The sequence below is a fragment of the Pelobates fuscus genome, chromosome 2, assembly GCF_036172605.1.
Source record: "Pelobates fuscus isolate aPelFus1 chromosome 2, aPelFus1.pri, whole genome shotgun sequence".
NCBI classification, from domain to species: Eukaryota; Metazoa; Chordata; class Amphibia; order Anura; family Pelobatidae; genus Pelobates; species Pelobates fuscus.
Window position 1 is genome coordinate 114,621,513 of NC_086318.1, and position 27,256 is coordinate 114,648,768.

Consider the following 27,256-nt stretch of genomic DNA (forward strand, 5'->3'; position numbering starts at 1 on the left):
CCCATTGTAAAGCACTGCGGAATTTGATGGCGCTATATAAATATCATAATAATAATAATCCCACAGCCAGTGAATTCCATTTAGTTGGACAAAATTTCAAAAGAAAAATGGTAATAGATTCAACCTCAAGTATCACTTTCTTTATAAACAATTCATTACATTAGCCCATTTTCTTTTTCGTTTTACAATAACAATTTTTTGACTGCAGTATAACACCATATTTTATTTGGAAAGAGAGCATCATGAACAAAAATAAATACAAAAATTATTTTTTTTGTCATTACTATAATAGTTCTTAGGCACACAAGGGGCATAAATAAAATATTTCATAGATTTAAAAAAAAATATTTTATGAAACTGTAATAATTTATAATAAGTAAGCATTTAAGTTAGACATTTGAAATGGAAGAAGAATGGACGGAGAAAGAATCCATCTCTCGTTTGTCACATGGCAATCAAGCCTGCGATGAAATGCTGCTTCTAACAGTTGGTCCGGACACAGTACGTTCTCTCTCTTTAGAAAGTTCCATCTCAATTTTGGCTTTGATTTTCTCCCAGTCTACCTCGATCTGTGTTAGAGATATCAAACAGAACAATGTCAAATGATCAATTTACTCAACTGCATCAATTTACATATTGTTTATCAAAAATTCAAATTAATAAAATGGAAGGGGAAGGAAGTTGAAATAGAGGAACTAGGGGCAAAGAATGGCAACTATGCACCAGGGAAGGTAACCAGAAGCTGTGGGGAATAAACTTATTTTTTTCTGGTCTAGTTTTTTTCTAATTGCATGTGGTACAGAGTGTGTACAGAGTGTGTGCATGTGTATATATCTGTAATGTGTGTATATGTGTGACAATGTATCTGTGAGTATGTGTAACAGTTTGTGTGTATGTGTGTAGCTTTGTATATTTGTGAGTGTATGATTGTGTATATGTGTAACAGTGTGTGCCTTTGCATGCATTTTTAACATAATTTCTGTATGTGAACCTGTGTGTGTATAAAGGCCATTAATAGCGTGTGCATCATTGTGTGCCAGTGAGCACTTTAATATATATTATATATAATTTACTGCTAAGCTCCAGCAACGGGAAGCATGTGTCTGCCCTCCCACACTGAATGTAGCCCCTATCCGCCTCCCTATCCCATACGCTATATATTTTTTCCCCACTCTGCCGTCCCTCCTTTTACCCCTCTCCTTGCAGGCTCAGAGCGAGTGCATGTGCTCTGAGCATTAATTCCTCCAATAAAAGGCTTTTCTGTGAGATTGGATCGCAGTGCGGTGCCGGGAGCTACGCTTGGCGCTGGATTAAGGTAAGTAATACCGTAACTTATTTTAAAATGCATTAAAACAAGATATAGAATAATGCCAATAGGGCATTATTCTATTAAAATCTAAGAAGGGTTGGAGAAACGCTGCATGATTGGATCTCACAGCTCCACTCATAGAACTGTGACAGGAGATATAAGTAGAGATGACAATAGTGAAGTTCCTTTTAGCTTGGACACCAATTCCGTTAATGCAATGAACAAAATGTCTGCCAAGGTCTGAACTACATAGTCCATAAAGTCCTGATAGTTATAGCACATTGCTAAAGCTGCAAACCTGGAAAATACAGGAGGTGTCTTTTTAATTTTTTTTTTTTTACGCAATATCTATACAATGCATTAAAAAAGGGGTACTTTTCATCCTGGAAGTCATTTTCTTACATTTAAATGCATACTAGTATAATAATAATCAGTTCTATCAGTATATAATGTATATATGATGATCACAGAAGATCTGATGGTGGTGGGAGTGAAACTGTGTGGCTCTGTTTTAGGGAGTGCTTAAAATGTCCACAATTAGCAGATCAGTATAGCATTCAGCACACAAAGCTAAACATACATCAAAGAGATAACCTTAGCAGCGTTTGGAGCAGGGCTCTGGAGTGGAATGGAGACGTTATTAAAGATGTAAGATTAGTGCAGTATAAATGTGAGGAACACAGGAGGATACAATGATTATTTACTACAATGAAAAGTTTCAGGAATATAAAGAATTCCCAATTTAAAACCAAAGTAGATGAACTGGAAACATTCTCAAAGTCAATTATGCTTCCAGTTCGTCTACTTTGTCCTTAACCCCTTAAGGACACATGACATGTGTGACATGTCATGATTCCCTTTTATTCCAGGAGTTTGGTCCTTAAGGGGTTAAAGGGATCCTATAGGCATCAGAACATCTTCAGCTTAATGAAACAGTTTTGGTGTATAGATCGTGCCCCAGCAGTCTCATTGCTCAATTATCTGCCATTTAGATGTTATATCACTTTTGTTTCTGTTCATGCAGCCCCAGCCACATTTCCCTTGGCTATATCTCACACAAACTGCATTAAAGCAGCACTGTCATGCCAAACTTACCTTTCCCCAATCGATTCCTTTTCTCTCCCTCTCTCAGGATCTGTTCTTCATTTCTTCCTTTCTGCTCTAGTTTTCTTTAAAAAAAGTAGGGACTATTTCTATTCTGAAGGTTTCCTACGCAGTGACCAGCAGAGGAGCAAAGTGTGCTTCGCTTCCGGTGGTCACAGCAATTTTCCCATGATCCTTAGTTTTCCTCCCTGTTCCCACAATACCTCCTGTCAGTATTGCTGAACGTCCTGTCACTTAGACAGGAAGCCGGCAAAACTGCCGAATTGCGTTCTAACAGTTTCTCCATTCGTGTTAGAACGCAATTCGGGACTTTGTTCGGATCGGAATTTCATTCGAATGAATGAAACTCCGATCCTATTCATTGCCACGGCTGCATCTTGCAGCCGCTGAGTAGATAACTCACTAATTCCCACCGTATCAGGGAGCTATCTACTAAAAGGCTGAAAGACCTAAATTGGTCTTTCAGCCACATTTACTAATACTAAGTAAAGATACTTAGTATTAGTAAATAATCTGTCCCTACTCGCTATACTGCGAGTAGGGCCATGTCTAGTAAGGAGTGAGCAAAAAAAAAACTATTGCCCCCAACACGGTCCTCCACGGCCCCCATCACTGCGCGGTGGGTGGGGGCCATAAATTACAATGGGGGGGACCCTACTGTCCTACCCTCCCCAGCCCCACCCTTAAGCGATGGGTGGGGCCCATAAAGATAATGAGGGGGGACCTACTGTCCTCCCCCCACTGGCCCCCACCCCTGCGTGGTGGGCTAGGGCCATAAATTACAATGGGGGGACCTACTGTCCTCCCCCCCTGCCCCCACCCCTGCGCGGTGGGTGGGGGCCATATATTACAATGGGGGGTGGACCTACTGTCCTCCCCACCGGCCCCCACCCGCCGCATGAATTACAATAGGGGGGAAACCTACTGCCCTCCCCCCCCCCCCCGGCCCCCACAAAAAAACCCCAAAAAAACTATTGCCCCCAATACGGTCCTCCAACCCTGCGCGTTGCGTGGGGGCCATAAATGACAATGGGGGGGGGAAACCTACTGTCCTACTCCCCCCGGCCCCCACCCGCCGCATAAATTACAATAGGGGGGGGAAACCTACTGCCCTCCCCCCGGCCCCCACCCCTGCTCGGCGGGTGGGGGCCATAAATTACAATAGGGACCCTGGGAGGCAGCCCTAAGACAAATCCCCCCCCCCTCCCATCAAAGGTGACTAGGGGTCCCTAAGCCCCTAGTCACCCAACCCCCCACCCAAATAAAAAGTTACCACCTACCTACCCCCCTCACCCTAAAAAATTGTGAGGGGGGAATAAAATAACTAACCTGTAAAGAAAAATTAAACTTACCATTTGACGTCTTCTTTTTTCTAAAATCTTCATTTTTGAGCCCCAAAAAAGGCCAAATAAAAAACTATTATACCCGTCGAACTTAAAATAAAATAAAAAACCAGAGCGCCAAAAAAAAATCCTGACGAAAAAGAAAAAACCAGAGCGCAAAAAAAAAATTAGGCTAAAAACACTGATCTCTGTCTGTCTTCCGGACAGCCACTAGAGGCGCTTCGGCCATGATTGAGGCATATTATGCCTCAATCACGCAGAGCGTCCATAGGAAAGCATTGAAAAATGCTTTTCTACGGACACTTTGAATGCCCGCGGCAGTGTCGCGGATGCGCATTCGGCACTGGTGACGTCAGACAAGGATGCTGATGTTGGCGGGGGAGGAGAGGTAAGGGAGCCCGACGGGGCAAAAGGCTGAGTAGCTGAAGGGGTTTTAACTACTAAAAAAGACTGGACAAAACCCATTTGCAATACCTTGGGTTGTCTATTATTTGTAATTCTTATTCCTGGGCTACCATACGGTCTCAAAGGCAACGTAACCAATCTGGTGAATTTCAATGTGAAAAAACTGAAATGCAAGGCTTATAGTTGACTCTCTAACTTTTGAAAACACCATAAAACCTGTACATGAGGGATACTGTTATACTCAGGAGACTTTGCTAAACACAAATATTAGTGTTTCAAAACAGTAAAACGTATCACGATAATTATATAGTCCGTGTAAGTGACATTTGTGTGTGAAAAATGCAAACAATTTCACTTTCACTGACGATATCATCATTGTAATACATTTTGCTGTTTTGAAACACCAATATTTTTGTTCAGTGAAGTCTTCTGAGTAAAACAGTACCCCCCATGTACAGGTTTTATGGTGTCTTAGAAAGTTATAGGGTTAAATAATTGTAATTAATAAAATGACCTAATTATTGCACATGAAATGGAAAATTTCAAAAGATTACAAGCATTTATCTTCTGCACTTAAAAGAACTACCTTCTCAATGTGGGTACAACTAGGAAGGTCCAGGCTGCAAATCTGTCACCAAAACCTATAGAAAGGGTTGAATTGTGTGGGATAAGAGCAAGCTGGCTTTTTTCTTTCAAAGAATGAACAGAGCAAAAGTAGGAGCTAAGGTTGAATGATATGTTAAATGGGATTTTGTCTTTCTCCTAGATTTCTATGGAGGTAAATTGTAGATGCCATCCTATGTTACCATTTTCAAATCTATTTTAACAGATGGGGGGGGGGGGGAGGTATTATTACAGGCGATTTTATCATCAGCTGTTCCAAGAAAGAGAATACAAGGTTTGTACCTTTAACTAGAAAACATTAGCCTTTCTCAAATATACAGTATCTCAACATATGTGTTTTTACAATTGGGCTATATTTGTCCAATGGCAAAAAGAGCAAGTTAAGCTACAACAAACCAGAATTAGAAACCAACAATATATATATTTGGCTGTTCTCCTCCAGCAATGGACTTAAATCCTCATGGAGGAGTCTAGATGTCTAATCAGTTTTCTTGGTAGGAGACAACAGGGTAGAACGAAGGTGCAATATGCAAATTATGGGAAGCAAGGACAATAACACATTTCTTGATTGACTGATTTGCAAAATCACATGCATTTCACAGTTCACAAATACATGACTTTTTTTTACATGAATATTCTACAAATGCATGGCTGCTGCACAAATAAAGCACCTTAGCTTGCTTAAGTGCTTCATGTGTCTGAAGCCTGTCACATTTGTGACAGTTTATAAAGATGCTGATTTTTAATGGACAAAGGCACTTTTCTATTAAGGGGAGGTTTTCTTCATTGAAAGCGACAGGTGCACTGTGCTGGCACGCTAGTCTTCCTCACTTCTCAATGAGCTGTAATACCATAAGAAGCATGCGCTCATGGCTCCAGAACAGTCAATAAAAGGCCTCCCATTGGTGTATTCCCCAGCACAGATTGAAAGTCTGTACTGGAAAAAAGGCTGTAGAGAAGAGATTTGCTGATTTCAGATATACCCCCAAAGACAAACAATCAGCCTTTTTAAATAACTAACCCTCTTAGTCAGTGCTTGCTCACGGTCATAAAAGACTAGCGACAGGGCAGCTAGTGCCTAACCTATTGACGTGCGTGGGAGTTAGGGTGAGGGGGAAAGAAAAAAATTATTTTTGGGGGGAGGTGGCTAGGTGCTTGGACACTATATATGCACATTGATCAGCCACAACATTGAAGCCACTGACAGGTGAAGTGAATAACCATGATTATATTGTTACAATGGCACCTGTTAAGTGGTGGGATATATAAGGCAGCAAGTGAACAGTCAGTTCTTAAATTTCATATGTTGGAAGCAGGAAGAATGGACAAGAAAAAAGAGTGACTTCGACAAAGGTCAAATACATTCGATTAGAGGCTTAGTCAGAGCATCTTCACAACAGGAAGTCAACGGGAAGTCAACGGGAAGTCTTGTGGGGTGTTCCCAGTATGCAGTGGTTAGTACCTACCAAAAGTGGTGGAAGGAAGGACAACCGGTGAACCAGCATCAGGTTCACGGGCGCACAAGGCTCATTGATGCATGTGGGGAGCGAAGGTTGTCTGGTCCGACCACATAAGAGCTACTGTAGGAGGCAGATCAGGGGCAGAGCCAGCACAATTTAAACACAGCCATGGCCAATCAGCATTTCCTCATAGAGTTGAATTGAATCAATGAATCTCTATGAGGAAAGTTCAGTGTCTGCATGCAGAGGGAGGAGACACTGAATGTTTGGATGCATTTTAGGCAGCCATGACCCAGGAAGGGTCTCTAACAGCCATCTAAGGAGTGGCCAGTGAAGTTATCACTAGGCTGTAATGTAAACACTGCATTTTCTCTGAAAAGACAGTGTTTACAGCAAAAAGCCTGAAGGTAATGATTCTACTCACCAGAACAAATTCAATAAGCTGTAGTTGTTCTGGTGACTATATTGTCCCTTTAATTGACCATGTAAAAATGGTATCACCGAAGTTAAACATCTTATCGGGAATGGGTATACAACAGTAGTTTATTTGATGGAGCGCTAAAACTAAACTTTGGGAAATAAACACAAACTACTACCAAATGACTTGTAAACATTTATGCAAATGCTCAGGACTGATTTTCTTACGATTTTCTAATTTTCACTTAATTACATTCCCCACTAACATTTCATCTCCCAATGATAGCTTGCCTTTTTTAGTTGCATTGTTTTAGGTTTTTTTTTTCCCTTCCTTTTGCCCTCTCTATCTTCCTTATTAATATTAATGAATACACTTATTAATTAACTGCATTCATTATCCTCAAATGTTATCCTCAAAATTATTTTCAAAAACAATAAGTTAAAATTACAATTACAAAAAAAAACTAACTTTAGTTTAGTAAAAGTATGTTTAGTTTGCTTTACACAAAAAATAAATAAATAATAAATACGCATGTGCACGAGTACTGGGTTCCAAAATAATTGAACTTGAAAAGTTGAACTTTATATTTTAGAAATTTTACTTAGAATCCTCATGTTTAGCGTTTTAACAGCTGGTTTGTTTGGTAACCATATACATATTTAAAACCACATAAATTAGTAAATCTGTAATTATGTTGTGAATATTTGCATTACTTTTTAAATTTTTTCTTAAAATTATATCGGTCTCATGAAGCTATGTTTGTTTAGCTGCGCGGAGATGGAAATCGTCTACATTATTCAAATCTATCAGTTCAAAACACAACTTCATTAATAACTTCTAGAAACTGCATACTGTTCTGCCTAGATTTTTATCGTTAGTGGTTCATCCTGTGCAAGTGTGTGGGACGTGTCAGTGGTATTTTAATAATTGTACTATTTTTCTACCATATCAGCGTCTTCTCGATCTCATTTTCCAGGACACTTATTCAGCTTGACAGCAAAGATAACACAGAGCAGTCCACACATTTACTTACACCTTCTGCATACTGCAGGAATCTCTTGTTGGTTTCCTTCTTCCTGAAGTTGTCCAGATACTTTTGTCGATAAGCCAAAACAGTATCGACATGTGTCTTGTGTTTCACAGCTAAATCCAATGCCCTGAGAATAAAATGCGTAAAGTGCACTTTTTAGTAAACAACCAAAGCTGCCAAATCATTTTATTTATTTATCTTGCAGCCATTAACTCTATATGTGCAGCAAGGTAAGCACTGCATTGTATATTCAAATTATAGTTACAAGCAAAATATCTGCAAAGTGGTTGCGTTACGTGGATGTAATAGAGAAACAAAGCAGAGGTTGCTGCCAGGATTAATTGGAGTTGGGTGTCTAAACTAGAAGGATGCCAAATCCAGCTGAACAGAACTAAAGAGGACACAATACAAAGTCAATGCGTGTGGTTTTGACAATGGAGTTAAATCACCTCTTGATGTCTTCCCTTTTAACCTGCCTGACTGCGCTAGTTTCACTGAAGGGTAATTCTATCAGCTCCTCCTATTCTTTGGCCCATATTGAACACATCTGTTCATTGTACTTTGTGAGAAAATGGGTGTAAGGGTGGGGAAAGCTCTATATATAGTACTTAATCACAGATAGTTATAGTAAGCTCTATATTGTATTTTAAAGGGACAGTATAGTCACCAAGACCATAGTCAATGAAGTGGTCTGGGTGCAAGGGCTCCCAGGTTTTAACCCTTCAGATGTAAACATAGCAGTTTCAGAGAAACTGCTATGTTTACATTTGGGGTTAAGCCAACCTCTAGTGGCTGTCTTCCGGACAGCCACTAGAGGCGCATCTGCGATGCTGGTGGCATATTTTGCCTCCATTGCACAGAGCGTGCAGAGGAAATCATTGAGAAATGCTTTCCTATGGACACTTTGAATGCACTTGCCGCGCACCCACTGCACTCACTCACCCACTGAACCGCCAGGGAAGATACCAGCGTGCCGGTCCCCCCCTCTCACTCACCAGCGTGCCGGTCCCCCCCCACCTCCCAGGCTAAAGGTAAGAAGGGACCCCCCAACACTCAGTCCCTTCTAACATTCACACACAGCACTCTCACACCCATCACACACAGCACTCTTACTCCCATCACACACACAGCACTCTCACACCCATCACAGCACTTTCACACACAGCACTCTCACACCCATCACACACAGCACTCTCACTCCCATCACACACAGCACTCTCACACCCATCACAGCACTTTCACACACAGCACTCTCACACACATCACACTCAGCACTCACACACTTCATCCACAGCACTCTCACACACATCACACTCAGGACTCACACACACATCACACTCAGGACTATCACAAAACACATCATACACAGCACTATCACACACAGCACTCAGGACTCACACACACATCACACTCAGCACTATCACAAAACACATCATACACAGCACTCTCACACATCATCCACAGCACTATCACACTCAGCACTCTCACACACAGCACACATCACACTCAGCACTATCACAAAACACATCACACACAGCACTCTCACGCACATCACACTCAGCACTATCACAAAACACATCACACACAGCACTCACACACATCACACACAGCACTCTCACACACATCACACACAGCACTCTCACACACATCACACACAGCACTCTCACACAGCATCCACAGCACTATCACACTCGGCACTCTCACACACAGCGCACTCACACACATCATCCACAGCACTATCACACTCAGCAGACTCACACACACACACATCACACTCAGCACTATCACAAAACACATCATACACATCACTCTCACACACATCATACACAGCACCCTCATACACATCATACACAGCATCCATCATACACACATACTGCACCCCTCACATACACACAGAACCTCCCTAACACACTGCACCACACACATACACAATACTTCCAAACATATATATATATATATATATATATATATATACACACACACACACACACACTACATTCCTGACATACACACTCTGGATCCCCTATACACACGCTAGATTCCTTGTAAGCAAACACATACTACAACCCCTAAACACACACTCTCTACAAACACTACATCACTTATACACACACACTATAGCCTGTATGCAGGGCCGGATTAACATAGGGGCTGATGGAGCTGCAGCTCCAGGCCAGGCCCATGGAATAAGCCCATTTAAAAAAAAATAAAAAAATAAAAAAAAAATTTTTTTTTAGTTTTACATTTTTTTTCACACTACTCTTATGTTTGCCACCTGAGTGGTATTTTAAAGCACAGCCGGTATTTGAGGCGGCCTGGCCGTGATGGTTTTTAATACTGGCAATACAAATGCAAATATTTTTCTCAGTATAAACAGAGATTACTCTGCAATACCAGCACCGGCCAGTAGGGGTCACTGTGTATGGAGAGAGGCAGGGATAGGAAGTTACAATTCTACTCACTGATCCAGTGTCACTGAGACACTAGGGGACACAGACTTGGAGACACTGGGAAACATAGGGACACTGAGACACTTGGGGACGCTGAGACACATGGGGACCCTGTGAGACATAGGGAGACACATTGGGGCACGGATACACTAGGGACACAGTGTCTCCATGTTTCCCAGCCAATGTCCCTAGTGTCTCCCAGTGTCTCCTAGTCTCCCAGTGTCCCCATTTCTCCCAGTGTCCCCAAATGTCTGTGTCCACATGCCTCCCAGTGTCCACATGTCTCCTAGCCAGTGTCCCTATGTCTCCCAACCAGTGTCCCTAGTGTCTCAGTGTTCCCATGTCTCCCAGTGTCCCCAAATGTATGTGTCCCCATGTCTATGTCCACAAGTCTCCCATTGTCCCCAAGTGTCTCAGTGTCCCCATGCCTCCCAGCCAGTGACCCTAGTGTCTCAGTGTCCCCATGCCTCCCAGCCAGTGACCCTAGTGTCTCAGTGTTCCCATGTCTGTTAGTGTCCCTAGTGTCTGTGACCCTATTTCTCCCAGTGTCCACAAATGTCTCAGTGTCCCCATGTCTCCCAGTGTCTGTGTCCCCATGTCTGTGTCCCTAGAGTCTGTGATTCCATGTCTCCCAGTGTCCCCATGTCTCCCAGTGTCCCCATGTCTCCCAGTGTCCCCATGTCTCCCAGTGTCCCCATGTCTCCCAGTGTCCCCATGTCTCCCAGTGTCCCCATGTCTGTATCCACAAGTGCCCCCATGTCTCTCAGTGTCCCCGGGTCTCTCAGTGTCCCCGGGTCTCTCAGTGTCCCCGGGTCTCACTGTGTCCCCATGTCTCTCAATGTCCCCTAGTATCCTAGTGACATGGGACACACTGAGACATCGGGACACTGGGCAACATGGGGACACTGACACTGTGATACATAGGGACACTGATGCCAGGCTGGCCTTCAAATTCTTTGGACAGACATACCCCCTTTTTGGCAGTTCTGGTAACGTGATTCGCGTCAGTGGCCGACCCTTTTACCTCGCCCATTAACTTCCTGCTTCACTGGACACTGCTGTTAGGGGGTATGGATTTACTTGAAAGATGAAAGCATAAATTAGAGAGAGATTAGCAAGCATAGAGTATATGTTTTCTTATAGTTGCATCCTTTGAGTTTTCCTCCAACACCAACTCCATCAGACACATGACGCTTGAGAGGTATGACTGTTTTAGTGTTCTTGGTCGATAAGATTCTGTAATTAGGCCATCATAATTGTCAGCACCAGGCCCACAGGGCTCTTAATCTGGCCCTGCCTGTATGCACACACTTGCTACATCCCCTATACACACATTCTCTACAGCCCCTAGCCACATATGCATTACATTACACCACAAACACAACACGACTAAAACCGACCTTATTACACAATACCACACCACAATCAGCTCACTCTATACACACACACACAATCCCACAAGCAGGCTCCAAACACAGCACAATACTCTTTCCTGCCATTTTTGTCTCCTGGTATCCATTTATAGAGACACCAGAGACAAGTTGCAAGGAAACACAGTGCAAGCATGTTATTAAATTTGCTTGCACTGTGCAGAACAAATACAGGGCTTTTTTCTCATACTAGAGCTCTTTAGCAGAGCTCTGCGCATGGTCTGCCCTGGCCTGCACTTTGAGAAGGGGGCGTGTTTGTCGTTAGTGACCACAAAACACACCCTCTCTGCCCCGCCTCTTCTTAGTTAGCCGCTGTAATAAAAAAAATGCCCGGGCCAAATTTTTATCCTAGTCCTGTTTGACATTATCAATTTGAAAGGCATTCAATACTTATCTCAACCATGGCAACTGAACAAAGTTACTAGGTCAAACTTGCAAAAAGTTCTGCACATGGCACGCTACAAAAAATAATGGATCGCATCATATACAAATGTTTATACAAGCACAACATAGGAACAAATCAGGTTGTACAATAAAATCATATTAACACAATATTTACACAAAAATCATAGTCTTCTATATTTCTTTTAAACTCTAAAAATAATACATATAGGTCTGGTGAGTATTCCACTATATTTTTTTCATTCTGTACCATGAATTTTAGTGTTTGCCTCTTTAGCAGATAATAACCGTAGGCATCGGACAAAGTTAGTATACACTATACACAAACACACATAATTGCAATAATGTATTACCTCTCCCAGTTGTAAGAGTCAATGTTGAGCTGTATGGCTTGGTATACGAGACCAGCCTGAAGGAGAGAGGCCTCAGCTTCTTGAAAGTTTCCGCTTAACAGCTGGATGTGAGCCAATCTGGACTCTTTTGACGGCAGATCTTTGATTAAATTTATGTACTGAACTTTATCAATCTGTAGGAAATATAGAAAACATTGCAGAAAACATAAACAACATCACGATGAAACTGGTATTTAAGGAGTGATATTTATGTTTCTGTACCTCTCCAATTGCTGCATATGCTACTTCTGCTGTTGTCATTTCCTTACTTGCAACAGCCATGGCAGCTAGACAAGACCACAGGCTTTCCTCCTAAATGTATTTAAGGAAACAGAAAATCATCAGATAAAGTATGTCACTTTTACACACACATATATATCTATGATAACACACCTGTGGCTGAGAGCCTGAGTGGGTGCAAGTGCAATTTATAAAAGTGCTAATTTCTCTTGAAATTAGCACCTTTATAAAGTATGACGATGAGGATGCTCACCTTTAGTGTTTTGGGTGTTTGTTTAAGGACTTACATTTCCCCTCACTGTGATTAACATCTGTATCTATGTATCTATGCATTGTACAAACCAAACCCCATGGAAATGTTTATGTAAAACTTTATTTTATTTTTCTGACCCCATCAGCCTTTGTTGAACAAAATTGTGGTCCAGGCACTCAATGGTCAGTTAAACAGCAGGTTTATTTGGAAAAGTGCAAGGTTTCGATCTCCAAGAGATCTTTCTCAAGCTAACACCAAAGTGTAAAAAAACAAGTTATATAGGGTACACAATTAAACAGTAAATTAATACATAATTAAACCATTAAACAATGGTGTTTTACAAATACCATGTCAAACAAAAACAATCCTCTAATAAATCAACAGACAGGTGCCCTCTCCCATTTTACCCAACCAGGAGTCATTATTTAAACGGACACTATGGTCACCAAAACAACTACAGCCTATTGTATTTGTTCTGGTTCGTAGAATCATTCCTTTCGGGCTTTTTGTAGTAAACACTGTCTTTTCAGAGAAAATGCAATGTTTACATTACAGCCTAGTGATAACGCAAATCACCATGCTTAGATAGCTACAAGAGGTGCTTCCTGGGGCAGTACTGCCTAGTGTGTAGCACTGCCATTCAGTGTCTCCCCCTCTGCATGCAGACACTGAACTTTCCTCATAGAGATGCATTGATTCAATTCATCTCTATGAAGAGATGCTGATTGGCCAGGGCTGTGTTTGACTTGTGCTGGCTCTACCCCTGATCTGCCTTCTTGACAGTCTCAGCCAATCCTATGGAGAAGCATTGTGATTGGCACAGACTACCACTTCTGATTATGTCAGCAGACAGAGGCAGCTCAGAGGCAGACTGCAGTTCAGCATCTGCAGACTTGAATACAAGTAATATTTTACTGAATTTAGGGAAGCAAAATGGGGCCAGAGGTACTAGATGGTGATTTTAACGTAACAGGGTCAGGAATACGTGTTTGTGTTCCTGATCCTATAGTGTTCCTTTAAAAAAGAGGACAGTACTACTCAGCTGAAATCTGTAGCTATAATCATTTAGATTTGGAAACAGTTAAATCCTATTTTTGTGTATCATTACTTACTTAATTCCACCATTAGATGCTGCGACTGACCATCCCATGACTACAGAAGCCTCCCAGACACAAAATACATAGATGTAATAAGCTCCACTATCAAAAAACACGGAAGCCCATACAAGCATTTTCTGCTATTTTCCAGTACAGAAGCCTCAAGTGGTCAAAAAGTATTATTATGCAAACACGGCAAAAGACAGCGATTGTTATGCAAACATGAAATGTCATCCTACAAATGCCGTAGCAGCCCATCACTACAAAAGCCTGCCAGAAATAAATGACATAGATATGATTGAGTTCCGCTGTCAGAAGAATCCGTACAGACATTTACTGCCTGTTTCTAATATGGCTGCCTGCTGCTGCGAATCACAGATGACCCAGAGGGTTACCTGGCCTCTGACACCTTTTGGCACTAGCGGCAAGATGAGAAGACCGCCCTACTCTAGGCGACGAATGCCATGGGGAATTAACCCACGACATTGACATCACCCTCGAAGGAGCTGCAGGAGTCTGCAGAAACTCTGGATACGGCCCAGCTCAGGTCCAGCATCTGGAACGACTAGCCTTGATGAACTAATGTAATCGCTCATCATTGAACCTGGAGGCTGGGTGGCAGCTACTATCATCTGACAACTTCATCAGAACACCCAAGTGTCTGTCTAGGTGTTCCCAGTCACCAATTCTCCAGAGCCTGGTGCTGACTATTATACTTGGACTTGGTATGGGAGTGGTCTATCACTATGGTTACCATTTTTTCTTACGGTTTGATTTCTTTACTGCTATTCGTGGACAGTTAAGCAATATGAGCCTCCGTGTCTTGACATAAAATCGGCATTGGTTAGATGCAATGGACAAATCCAGATCTTATAAGCTGTGCAGTAAATAGTCAGCATTCTATTGTAGATCTTTATCGCTAACTTCTTACCAGACAGTTTAAGCCTAATACTATATCCTGTGTTTATCTCTGGCACTTAATTTCATTTTATTTCCAAGCAGGACTATGGACAGGGCCGGATTAACATAGGGGCTGATGGAGCTGCAGCTCCAGGCCCAGGCCCAGGCCCATTTAAACAAATAACAAAATTGTAACTTTTTTTTTTTTTTTTTTTAGAACACACTACTCTTAGGTTTGCCACCTGCCTGGTATTTTAAGGCACAGACGGTATTTGAGGCTGCGTGGCCATGACGGTATTGCAGTAATACCGGCAATACAAATGCAAATATTTTTCTCGGTATAAACGGAGATTACTCTGCAATATCAACATTGTGTATGGAGAGAGGCAGGGATAGGAAGTTACAGCATCTCTCTGCCTCTTTCTACTCACTGATCCGCGGGGTAGCAGTTACACAGCACAGAGAGTCCAGACTGCAGCTTCCAGCCTGCAGAGACAAACTACAGCTCAGATATGTGAAGGATGGGGGGGAAAGCAGCAGGGAGACATGGGGACACTGAGACACATGTGGACACTGAGACACTAGGGGACACTGGGAGATGTGGGGAAGCTGTGAGACATAGGTAGACACATTGGGACATGGAGACACTAGGGACACAGTGTCTCCATGTCTCCCAGTGTCCCCATGTCTCCCAGCCAGTGTCTCAGTGTCCCCATGGCTCCCAGTGTCCCCTAGTCTCCCAGTGTCCCCAAATGTCTGTGTCCCCATGTCTCAGTGCCCACATGTCTCCCAGCCAGTGTCTCAGTGTCCCCATGTCTCCCAGTGTCCCTATGTCTCCCAGCCAGTGTCCCTAGTGTCCCCATGTCTCCCTGTGTCTGTGTCCCCATGTCTCCCAGTGTCCCTAAATGTCTCAGTGTCCCCATGTCTATGTCCACAAGTGCCCCCATGTCTCCCAGTGTTCCCAAGTGTCTGTGTCCCCATGCCTCCCAGCCAGTGTCCCTAGTGTCTGTGTCCCTATGTCTCCCAGTGTCCCCTAGTCTCCCAGTGTCTGTGTTCCCATGTCTCCCAGTGTCCCCTAGTCTCGCAGTGTCTGTGTTCCCATGTCTCTCAGTGTCCCTAGTGTCTTAGTTTCCCCAAATGTCTGTCCCCATGTCTCCTAGTGTCTGTGTCCCCATGTCTCTGTGTCCCTAGTGTCTGACTCCATTTCTCCCAGTGTCCCCATGTCTCACAGTGTTCCCAAGTGTCTGTGTCCCCATGCCCCCCAGCCAGTGTCCCTAGTGTCTGTGTCCCTATGTCTCCCAGTGTCTGTGTTCCCATGTCTCCCAGTGTCCCCAAGTCTCCCAGTGTCTGTGTTCCCATGTCTCTCAGTGTCCCTAGTGTCTTAGTTTCCCCAAATGTCTGTGTCCCCATGTCTCTGTGTCCCTAGTGTCTGACTCCGTTTCTCCCAGTGTCTCCAAATGTCTCAGTGTCCCAATGTCTCCCAGTGTCTCCATGTCTGTATCGACAAGTGCCCCAGTGCCCCCATGTCTCTCAGTGTGCCCAGGTCTATCACACAGACATGGCGACACTGGGAGACTAGGGGACTGGGCGACATGGGGACACTGACACTGTGATACATAGGGACACTGATGCCATGCTGGCCTTCGAAATTCTTTGCATGGGCATGTTCGCCCCTTTTGGCAGTTCTGGTCACATGATTCGCATCAGTGGCCCACCCTTTTACCCCACACATTGACTTCCTGCTTCACTGGACACTGCTGTTAGGGGGTATGGATTTACTTAAAAGATGAAAGCATAAATTAGATAAAGAGATTAGCAGAGAGTATGTGTTTTCTTATAGCTGATAAGATTCTGTAATTAGGCCCCATCATAATTGTTAGCATCAGGCCCACTGGGCTCTTAATCTGGCCCTGACTATGGAGCATGGCTTATATTTGGAAATCTCAATTCCTAACACCCCCGTTGCTTGTGTCTATATGCCTGTAATTCTATTTACTTTAAGTCATTAAACTAATTCTAAGGTGGTGATGTAACAATGTATCTTTATAACGATTTGTGAGACCATTGAGTCAATTTACATTTTGTTCTCAAATCGTTGCGTCCTGTGAGACCCTTTCTGTAAATGAGCACAATAAATTCATGAATAAAACCTGATTAACAAAAACATGTTATTTAAATAAAAAAAACTTCTATAACAGTGATTTGAAAGTAAGGACGACTGCACAACTATGCATTGAGACATTGAAAAGCTCACAGCATGCTGGTCAATAACAATAAAGGATGTGCTTATTTTGCCTTGTAGGAAAATGCAACTTTGTATTTTTCTATTTATAAAGTAGTGCTCCAAAGATGGAGAAAATCATTGGTCATAAAAGCATTTCTTAATATTACAAGTACTAAAAATATGAATATTGTGGCGGACTGTAAATGCTTGTTCTAATAACACAGTATGATACTCTGCATCAAGCTATTTAGATTGCGTTGGCTCACATAAAATAAAATGTGCAGTGGATCTCAATTAATTTGATCTCCATCATATTTACTGGTGATAAAAAGAAACATTTCATCAGAGTGAGATTAAGTTTGAAACTCTCTAATTAGAAATGTATTACAGAATAAATTTTCTAAGTAGCTTCTGTATTTAAAGAACATAGTTAAATGTGTTACGTTAAGAACGCTGGTATCCCGAATACACGTTGTATGCACGCAAAAGTCCCCCCGGGGAATCGCGTGGTCGAGTGTCTGCCATAAAAAAAAAAACTCCACACCACCATATAAGCAGTGGGACGCAAAACCATGCTCAAGGTTTGGAACCAGGCAGATACTCCTCATCTTTCCTTGTTCCTGACCAAACCACACTTTCTCTTTAAGATGGACTGGTTAAATACGCCAATGAAGCAAAAAAATTTGCAAAAAAATAATAAAAAATGTCATATGTGGAAGAATTACATCCCCACTCTAGATCCTTCCTTCCAAATAAGAATAAAAAATACACAGGAGTCCATGGTTTGGTTCTCCTCTGAGGTTGTGGAATGCTCTAATCCCATGCCCAGTGTCAATACAGCCTAACCTGACAATTCTTGACGTATTCTCTACAATTCTTGCAGCGTGGGGGTTGTCTGCGGACTGGTAATGACTTTCCGTTGTTATTATTTTACATTTTGAAAATTGTTATAGTACCCACAAATGTTCGTTTACCAGATCCTTCCTGTGACTTCCTTTAATTATTTTTGCACAACCAGGCTCTTATTGTATTTCTATGACACTGTGTTTGCCAAACAATGTGACTTCGCATAACTTCCTATCACATGCTGCTACTAAACGTGTTGTAAATACCTGTGTTCATACAATGTACTGCTTGTTAGATGTTAGAAAACGTAAGCTCTGTTATTGCTTACTTGATTGTTGTCTTCTGACTTTATCTTGTAATAATGGAAGTTTGTGGTACCCTCAATCCCAAAAAAATGCATTTTCAAAAAAATGACAGTATGAAAATGTTGATTATCCTTATAGGGACACTATAATGCACATTGTCGCAACTGTAACTCTGTATAATTAAGAACTGTCACCTCAAAAAAATGTTTTACTATAATATGCCTTTCATCGCCTTTTTTTTTTTGGGTGGGTGTAGAGCAGGGTAACACTCCAGACTTATCCTCAGCAAAAAGAAAGCCGCAGCATCATGAATGTTGGAGCTTCTTAATCATAAATAATCCTTAATCCTAAATACGCCTAACCCAGAGCTCAACAAATCTCAGGCCCTAGGAATTTTGTCCTGGAGACTGGCTGTTTGACAGCTCGTTCAACACTGCTTGCACGAATGCCTGCTGATGCAAATGCTGTAATATGCAGTGGCGGAACTACAGGGGTTGCTGAGGTTGCGAGTGCGACAGGGCCCTCTATGTTCCACCTGTCATCGGGCCCCAAGAGCTGGCTGTCTGGTCACCATAGGGCCCCTCTCCCTCCAGAGTCAGGCAGCTGTGAGCAATGGAGGCGGGCAGTGATGGAGCTGTGATCTTCCTGCTCCATCGCGTGCCCTGCTCTGATGTCGGGAGCTGAAGTATGAAGTCACTGCGGTTCCGGCACCACTAAAAGGCACGCGAGGGAGCAGAACAAGAAAAGATTGAAAATTACAGGATCATAGCATCTCCACTAGACCCCAGTCAAAGGATGCACTCAAGCACTCTCAAAGGTAAGAAGGCTGGGTGGACGTAAATTAAAATAACAAACAATAATAATTATTAGTGAGTGTGTGAGAAAATGCATGTGTGTGTGTAAAATCAGTGAGTGTGTGTGTGTGTCTGTCAGTAAGTGTGTGTCTGTCTGCCAGTGTTTGTCAGCTCAGTGAGTGTGTGTGAGTATTGGTACATCTGGTGTGTAACATCAGAATATATTCATTCTTTTTTTATATAAGTTAAATGCCCATGATGTTTGGTTCCAGTCTTTTTTACAGCCTTTTATGTGTTAAGTTAAGATCTCTTATTTTTGTTCTTGAAAATAAAGTCCAATGCGAGGGCTTTTCTTACAGAATGAGTGCTCAGAAGAGAGCATTCCAGGGACGGCTTTGTTTGGGGATGTTGGCACGGGAACCCTGTTTTTGATTTGAAAATGTTAACTGTCGCTAATTAAATAATCTGGTCAGGTACAAACAACTGGGCGCAAAGTATGTCGCAATGTCTATTGTTTTCCAGGTTAAAAAGCGTGTCATTCACGCAATAAAAACAGTTCTACTTCATCCCACACCAAGTCTCGGCTAGTACTTGGCGAGTCCTTGGTAGCGACACTCAAGTTCCCTGCGAGTAGGCCGCCACACCTGGCCTAACCCCATATCTAGCGGTGATATTACAAACGAGGCTGTTGAATGATTCTGTAATGACCCTGTGTTCTTGTGAATACAACATACCGGTAGTTAAAATGGTGTTAAAAGTCACTTTACATTTTAAACAAAAAGTAAACTGTTACCCGTGCACATTATACCTTGTTTACACTAGCAATGATTACTGTCCCTGGAAAATTTATATATTCAGGGCTCTGCTACTTTATATGATATTCTAAACTAAATGTTGTTATGATAAAGAGGTTTTGAATGGATACCAAACAGTCAATAGATACAGTACATAGAAATTAGGCTCTTGTAAAGCATACTTCACTTAATTAATTAACTTAAAGTAAACTACACCAGTGGACTGTAGAAATCTTCCTTAATGAGAATAATTTAAACAGAAATCACCCATTCGGTTTATTTATTATACAAAAATATGGTAACATATTTACCTTGACAAAACGACAAAGCCTCACGGCATCATCCCACTTGGAAGAGGTGACGTAGTCCTGAAGGATTGCTGGATAGGGTGATATATTAGTATGCACTAGCGATCCATCACTTCTTCTGATAGTTACTCTGTTACCAACAAAGCTCACAATCTGAGGAGTTTTGCTATATTCACTGGAAATAAATACAAATTTGGTTTAAATGTCTAATTTACAGACATTTGTTAAAGCGCTCATGATAAAGGTAAAAACAAAACACAAAATGGGTACATATATATACATACAAAGATTAGTCAAGATTGCAAAGTAAGGATGCATTGGTTAACCAACAGAAACTGATAAAACAATTAAAGTTTGAGTTGACTGAAAGTGACATTTATTCTTCCTAATGAATAATCAGAGTGAGGTAATGGCAAAATATATTCTTTCTTTTTTTTTTTTGTCAATCACATGGTTAAACATTTGTGATAAGAAAGCATAGACAATTGATGATGATATAATAAAATGTGTAGCCATGAATATTAAGCACAAGTCACATGGCAAATGACACAACCTGTCACATAGAAGAATCCTGCCGACCCTTGCTACACCTATAATGTCTGGAAATTCTCCATCGTAATATTAAATTGACACATTTTAGTTTTGTTTTTTTCCTATGTTTTATCGTTAAATGCAAAAAAGTGAATGTGAATGCTTCATGTACACCCTTGATACTATATCCCTTCCATGACAGATTTCCTGTGGCTGAGATTGTGCTTGACATCTATGCTGTATTTAACATGCACAATAAAAATGTTTTTAAAAATAAACAAAAAGAGGGTTCTAAAAGAAAGTCAACAGTGAAATTGTTGTTGTTATACAATGTGTTGTACTATTACAGCTAATGTGATAGATGTGTAAGTGGGTTGGACAAAGGTTACATCACGTGGCCAAAAACGTCACAATTGCATCAAATTAAAGCCTGCATTTTAAAGATCACTGGATGCCAGGACCCCCTTCATATGCTGTAAATGATAGTTTGTGTCTGCCTTTCCAACAGTCTGGAGCAACTCTCTACAGTGGAAATTCTATTCTACCATGAATGCAGTCCATTCTTTGTATACATGGAACCAAATATGATTTTCTCTGCACATGATGGGCTTGTTACCTGCCTACGGAAGCTTTTTACTTACAAGTGTGTAAACAAGTCTACTGTGGTTAATAGAAAAACTCCCCTTAGCGGAAAACTACAAAGATTCATAATTATGCCACAATTACTTCTCATATTTGTATATTGCAATCTGCATTTGTGGACAGGCTGATGCATACATGTTGCGGTCATCTTGGAGAGACAGGCAAAAGTTTGAGGTTAATATACATTTAATCTATACATTTCCTGGCTATTTTACCAGTACAATACTGAGATTAAAGGGAAACTCCAGTGCCAGGAAAACAATCCGTTTTCCTGGCACTGGAGGTACCCTCTCCCTCCCACCCACCAATCCCCGGTTACTGAAGGGGTGAAAACCCCTTCAGTCACTTACCTGAGGCAGCGGCGATGTCCCTCGTCGCTGTCTCCTCCTTCGCGCCGCTCCTCCTTCTGATTCCGTCGGCCGGTGGGCGAGACTGATCTCGCCCACCGGCCGAGGAGACCTAATGCGAATGCGTGGCAATGCCGCGCATGCGCATTAGCACCCCATAGGAAAGCATTGAAAAAGATTTTCAATGCTTTCCTATGGGGAAATGAGCGACGCTGAAGGTCCTCACACAGCGTGAGGACGTCCAGCGACGCTCTAGCAAAGAAAATCTTTGCTAGAAATCAGGAAGTTCCCTCTAGTGGCTGTCTAGTAGACAGCCACTAGAGGTGGAGTTAACCCTGCAATGTAATTATTGCAGTTTATAAAAAAAACTGCAATAATTACAGTTGCAGGGTTAGGAGTAGTGGGAGTTGGCACCCAGACCACTCCAATGGGCAGAAGTGGTCTGGGTGCCTGTAGTGTCCCTTTAAGTTTGTAAAACATAACTGATTGTGGCTTTGCAATCCACCTGTAGTATATTTAAGCAATTTATGGATTAGGACCCTTTCACTATTATTATGCTTTTGCATTAATACTGAAGTTACAACATAGAAAAATAGAACGTGACGGCAGATAAGAACCATTCAGCCCATCTAGTCTGCCCAATTTTCTAAATACTTTCATTAGTCCCTGGCCTTATCTTATAGCTAGGATAGCCTTATGCATATCCCACGCATGCTTAAACTCCTTTACTGTGTTAACCTCTACCACTTCAGCTGGAAGGCTATTCCATGCATCCACTATCCTCTCAGTAAAGTAATACTTCCGGATATTATTTTTAAACCTTTTGCTTCTCTAATTTAAGACTATGTCCTCTTGTTGTGGTAGTTTTTCTTCTTTTACATATAGTCTCCTCCTTTACTGTGTTGATTCCCTTTATGTATTTTTTTTTGTTTTAAATTTGACATTTTTTATTCTATTTATAGAAAACATAAGAATGGGGAAGGGATATAGAAGTCAAAAATGGGAACGGGGGAAGGGGTAACATCCAAGTGCCATCCATCAGTTAGAAGAGACGTAGTTAACCATGGTAATACACATACTTTAACATATCCCCATAAACCCTCCTAAATCGCAAATTCCAATATAACCAAGTAGTTTCTTTGACTAAAACTTAATTAATGTTAAGATATTCTAAAATCGTCATATGTAAGACAATATAATATGAACTATAGAATACATTATTGCTTCCCCAATCTCCACTTGTCCCATATTGCTATAAAATTTTGAGTAGAGTAGTATGTGTTGGAAAAACAGCTTTCGTAAAGCTTCTTCTCATCCATCTCAGAATATACTTTCTGAATTTTAGGAATATTTGAAGTCTTCCAAGCTCGTGCAATAAGGCGTTGAGCCGTCAGTACTATATGAAAAATTAGTTTTTTAAGGTATTTGGGGATATCTGATGGCATGTACAATAGCAAAAACAAAAGGGGGTCATATGGTAATTTAAGTTTTGTAAGATTTTGTAACAATATATGTACCTCCTCCCAAAAGGGTTGGAGGTGTGGGCAGTTCCACCATATGTGAATAACTGATCCAATGTTATTTTGACATCTCCAACAGGTAGGTAAAAAGGAAGGAAACATTTTATGTATCCGTTCTGGGACCATATACCACCTATAAATCATTTTTTTATTTTGTTCAATAAGTGAAGTGGATTTAATAAATTTCTTAATATTTATGGATATATTGATCCATTGTTCCTGGGTAAGCTCCATAGCCAAATCATTTATGTATTTAAATGTTTCTATCATTACCCCCTGTCTTGTCTTTCCTCCAAGCTATACATGCTAAGATCCTTTAACCTTTCCTGGTAAGTTTTATCCTGCAATCCATGAACCAGTTTAGTAGCCCTTCTCTGAACTCTTTCTAAAGTATCAATATCCTTCTGAAGATACGGTCTCCAGTACTGCGTACAATACTCCAAGTGAGGACTCACCAGTTTTCTGTACAAAGTGTAACATACAAAAAAAAAAAAAAAAAAAAAAAAGCTAGTTTTTTTTCTTTGAAGAGAACACGCTAAGCTAAATGAAATAGATTAAAATGGATGAATATTTCCAACAAAACTCTTTTAACCTAAAATTTACAATTCACTGCAATTCATGGTATATTGTTTTGTTTTCTTACTAAAAAGTGTATTGTAATAAACTAAAAACTATTTTGAATTTACAAAAGTTAGGCCAGTATAGCAAATCTAATGGGGGGAGTAAAAACCACACACACACAAAAAACAACAACTCTATTTTGAAATCTGTCTATTCCAATTACATTGGGCTTAGATTTTGCATGTAATATTATAGTTTGAAAGGTAGGGGGTGCAAGAACTGTGAGACATATTTGCAAACAACAAAGTCCTTGAATTGCTAAAGGATAGGAGTTATTTGAAAATGTTTGACACTTGCAGTGCTAGAAGTGTGTCTTGAAACATTACACAGCAATATGGTATAGAATTGCCTTTCAAATGAGTCTTCCAATGTCAACATGGCTTAATTGTTTGGCTGTAGCACTGAAAGACTAATTTACAATAGTGTAAAAGTATTTTTTATGAAATTGATCATTCGTTTTAAAAGAGATTGATGAGAAAAGCAAAACTACATGCTTAAAGGATCACTATAGTGTCAGGAAAACAAACTTGTTTTCCTGACACTATATAACCCTTAGGTACCCCCCACCCTCAGGGTCCCCCTCCCGCTGGACTGAAGGGGTTAAAACCCCTTCAATCACTTACCTTAATCCAGCAGCGGGCTCCTTCGGCGCTGGTGTCCTCTCCTCCCCCACCGACGTCAGCTCCCGAGTGGAGTGGAATGCGCATGCGCAGCAAGAGCCGCACGCGTTTTCAAACAGTCCATAGGAAAGCATTTCTCAATGCTTTCCTATGGACGTTCTGCACGCTGAATTCGATTTTTGCATCCAGCGTCGCAGTAGCGCCTCACTGACATCAGGACTTTGACTAGCCCCATGTATTATGTTTGTATATTTGTCTTTGAACTATTTAATTATTGCCTTAGCTATGAGCTTGGCATCAGTATCCAAATGAAAAGTCGATGAAAAATATTAATCAACTGAAGCACGTTGTGACAAAATTTAAAGGATCACTATAGTGTCAGGAAAACAAATCGGTTTTCCTGACACTATAGTACCCAGAGGGTGCCTCCACCCTCAGGGTCCCCTTCCCGTAGTGCTGAAGGAGTTAAAACCCCTTCAGTTACTCACCTTCTTCCACCGCCGGACTCCCTTACCTCTCCTCCCCTGCCGACGTCAGCGGAGCGGAATGCGCATGCGCGGCAGTGCCGCGCGCGCATTCAAAGTGTCCATTGGAAAGCATTTCTCAATGCTTTCCTATGGACGCTCTGCGTGATGGAGGCATAATATGCCTCCAGCGTCGCAGATGCGCATGTAGTGGCTGTCCGGAAGACAGCCACTAGAGGTTGGCTTAACCCCAAATGTAAACATAGCAGTTTCTCTGAAACTGCTATGTTTACAGCAGGCAGGGTTAACCCTAGAGGGACCTGGCACCCAGACCACTTCATTGAGCTGAAGTGGTCTGGGTGACTATAGTGTCCCTTTAATTGTATTTTACTACATGCAGTCACTCTTTCATCAGTTTTAAAATACACCTAATTCTTGATAAAAAAAAAATAAGCATGAAACTACCTCCATCATGACTTACTGAAGGCATGGCGTGTTTAGAGGAACAATGCATCAATTGTGATTACAAAGTTCCACTTCAACATTAAACCGTTTTTCACATCTTTGTTATGACGCTGTCAAGCAAACGCCAGAAATGGATTGCTATAGAACATTTAGAGTAAGGCTTTTATATTTTTCTTGCCACTGCACGGGCCAGTGCTATGTTGAGTTTTTGCTCATCACTTCACCCCCGCACAGTGGGCTCCTATAGAGTGATTGGCGGCTTCTCTCTTTATTCTCTACTTGTAATCGAATCCCTACACTGACTTTTAGGGGTCATCTTTTTCCTACCAGTCCCTTGCTGATGCACCAGGCACTTCCTGATTATTGATTCACTACACTTCAATTTACAAATACTATGAAATTATTTTGTACCACTGACATCATCTGTAATGATGGTTTCACCCAATCAAATGTTTTCCCATAGAGAATCATTGGTGGGACCAATCAGCATCTCCTCAAAGAGATGCACAATACAAATGATAACTACTTCAGCAACTCCTCAAGTGCCGTATCTGAAATGGCTATTTTAAGATGGGTTTCATATACTTAGGTTTAAACTGTATTTTCTACCATGACATCTTTTGTCTCAATGCATTTAGTCCTTTTACACTGTAAGCTCACATGATTTCCTACATAGAACCTTGAATAAAAGTGCTACAAATGTTACTTAAAAGCAATGTTCTCTTTATGTTACCTGGCAATATGTATACATTTGATATGCTTTATGTATCCATTAAACAAAAATTATACACATATTAGCTACCGTCATTACTTTGATATATGTCTACATGATGGGATAGCTAACCTAAGGAATGTTATTGTTTAAATGATTTTTGAATTTTTTTTTTTTTTAGAACAGCCAAAAGAGGACACAGAGAATAGAGAATGGTAGAACCAACGGGATATACCACTTGCTCTCCCTCTAGGCACTTAAGACTGCATTATTTTTTCCTTCTATACTTCTACATTGGACTTTGGTCATTGTTTTGCAATCATTATATCATTTTTAAAGGCTTTTAGTCAGTGTTGGTTTAAGAGAATAATGCTCTAACCCGTAACATGCTGTGTTGAGTCATCACCCTTTATTTGATTTTTGAGTGCTCACAGCATCATTTTGTTTATTTAAACTTGTGGTTTCTTCACTGATAGTTGTGGCTCATTTGCACTTTCAACTAATCAAAGCACAGAAGCTAAATGACTCATAAGATTTAAGAATATTGTTTCTATTTTATGCACTATACAGCAACAAGAAGAAAAAAACAAAAACAGAACACATCTGACCATTAACTACAGGATTCAGATCAACTGAAATAGTAAACTGTACCTTCCATCTTTTTCAAATATCGTTTTTGCCAAAAGGTTCTGGTCAACATAAGCAACATTTGGATAATACCAAACTGTGAAACGATTATCCTGAAGTCCACAGAGCATGTTAGATACATCGTTCCAGGCTAAAGTATATACCATAGAACCTATAAAAAAACAGACAAACAGATAAATATTAACCAAAAAGCCAATGGATTTCGTTTACCGGTACATATAAAATAATTCCAAATCTAGATCTCACTTTATCCTGATGGATAGAACTTTCCCCACAACTCAGTAATTCGTAATAGGAAATCAGAGCGGAAGAGTACTGAATTTTGATATATATTTGTCAAATTACAGAACCTTGTGTTACCCCATTGTCACAAGCAGTTTATTGAGGAGAGTATATGTATGTATGCATCTTGCCATACTTAAAAAGACTTTTCATGCAAGAATACTGTTTTATATTCTGTTACTCAGTGGTACAGACCCCAGGTTCCTCAGGCACAAGGAACTGCACACTCAGATCTTTCTCCACTTAAGTTTTGCAACACAGTTATGGGAGAGGCTA

General features: G+C 41.1%; 1 protein-coding gene across 1 annotated transcript in view; it reads right to left on the reverse strand.

Moving 5' to 3' along the window:
• Nucleotides 1-261: 261 nt before the first annotated feature.
• Nucleotides 262-27,256, reverse strand: part of IFT80 (intraflagellar transport 80) — a 113,457-nt gene continuing 86,462 nt past the window's right edge. The window contains exons 14-19 of the mRNA XM_063442606.1: nucleotides 26,702-26,849; nucleotides 20,132-20,303; nucleotides 12,590-12,679; nucleotides 12,329-12,501; nucleotides 7,697-7,820; nucleotides 262-569 (exon numbers count right to left, since the gene is read on the reverse strand). Coding sequence (XP_063298676.1) covers nucleotides 456-569; nucleotides 7,697-7,820; nucleotides 12,329-12,501; nucleotides 12,590-12,679; nucleotides 20,132-20,303; nucleotides 26,702-26,849 — 821 coding nt within the window. The 3' untranslated portion in view covers nucleotides 262-455. The remainder of the gene's footprint in view (nucleotides 570-7,696; nucleotides 7,821-12,328; nucleotides 12,502-12,589; nucleotides 12,680-20,131; nucleotides 20,304-26,701; nucleotides 26,850-27,256) is intronic.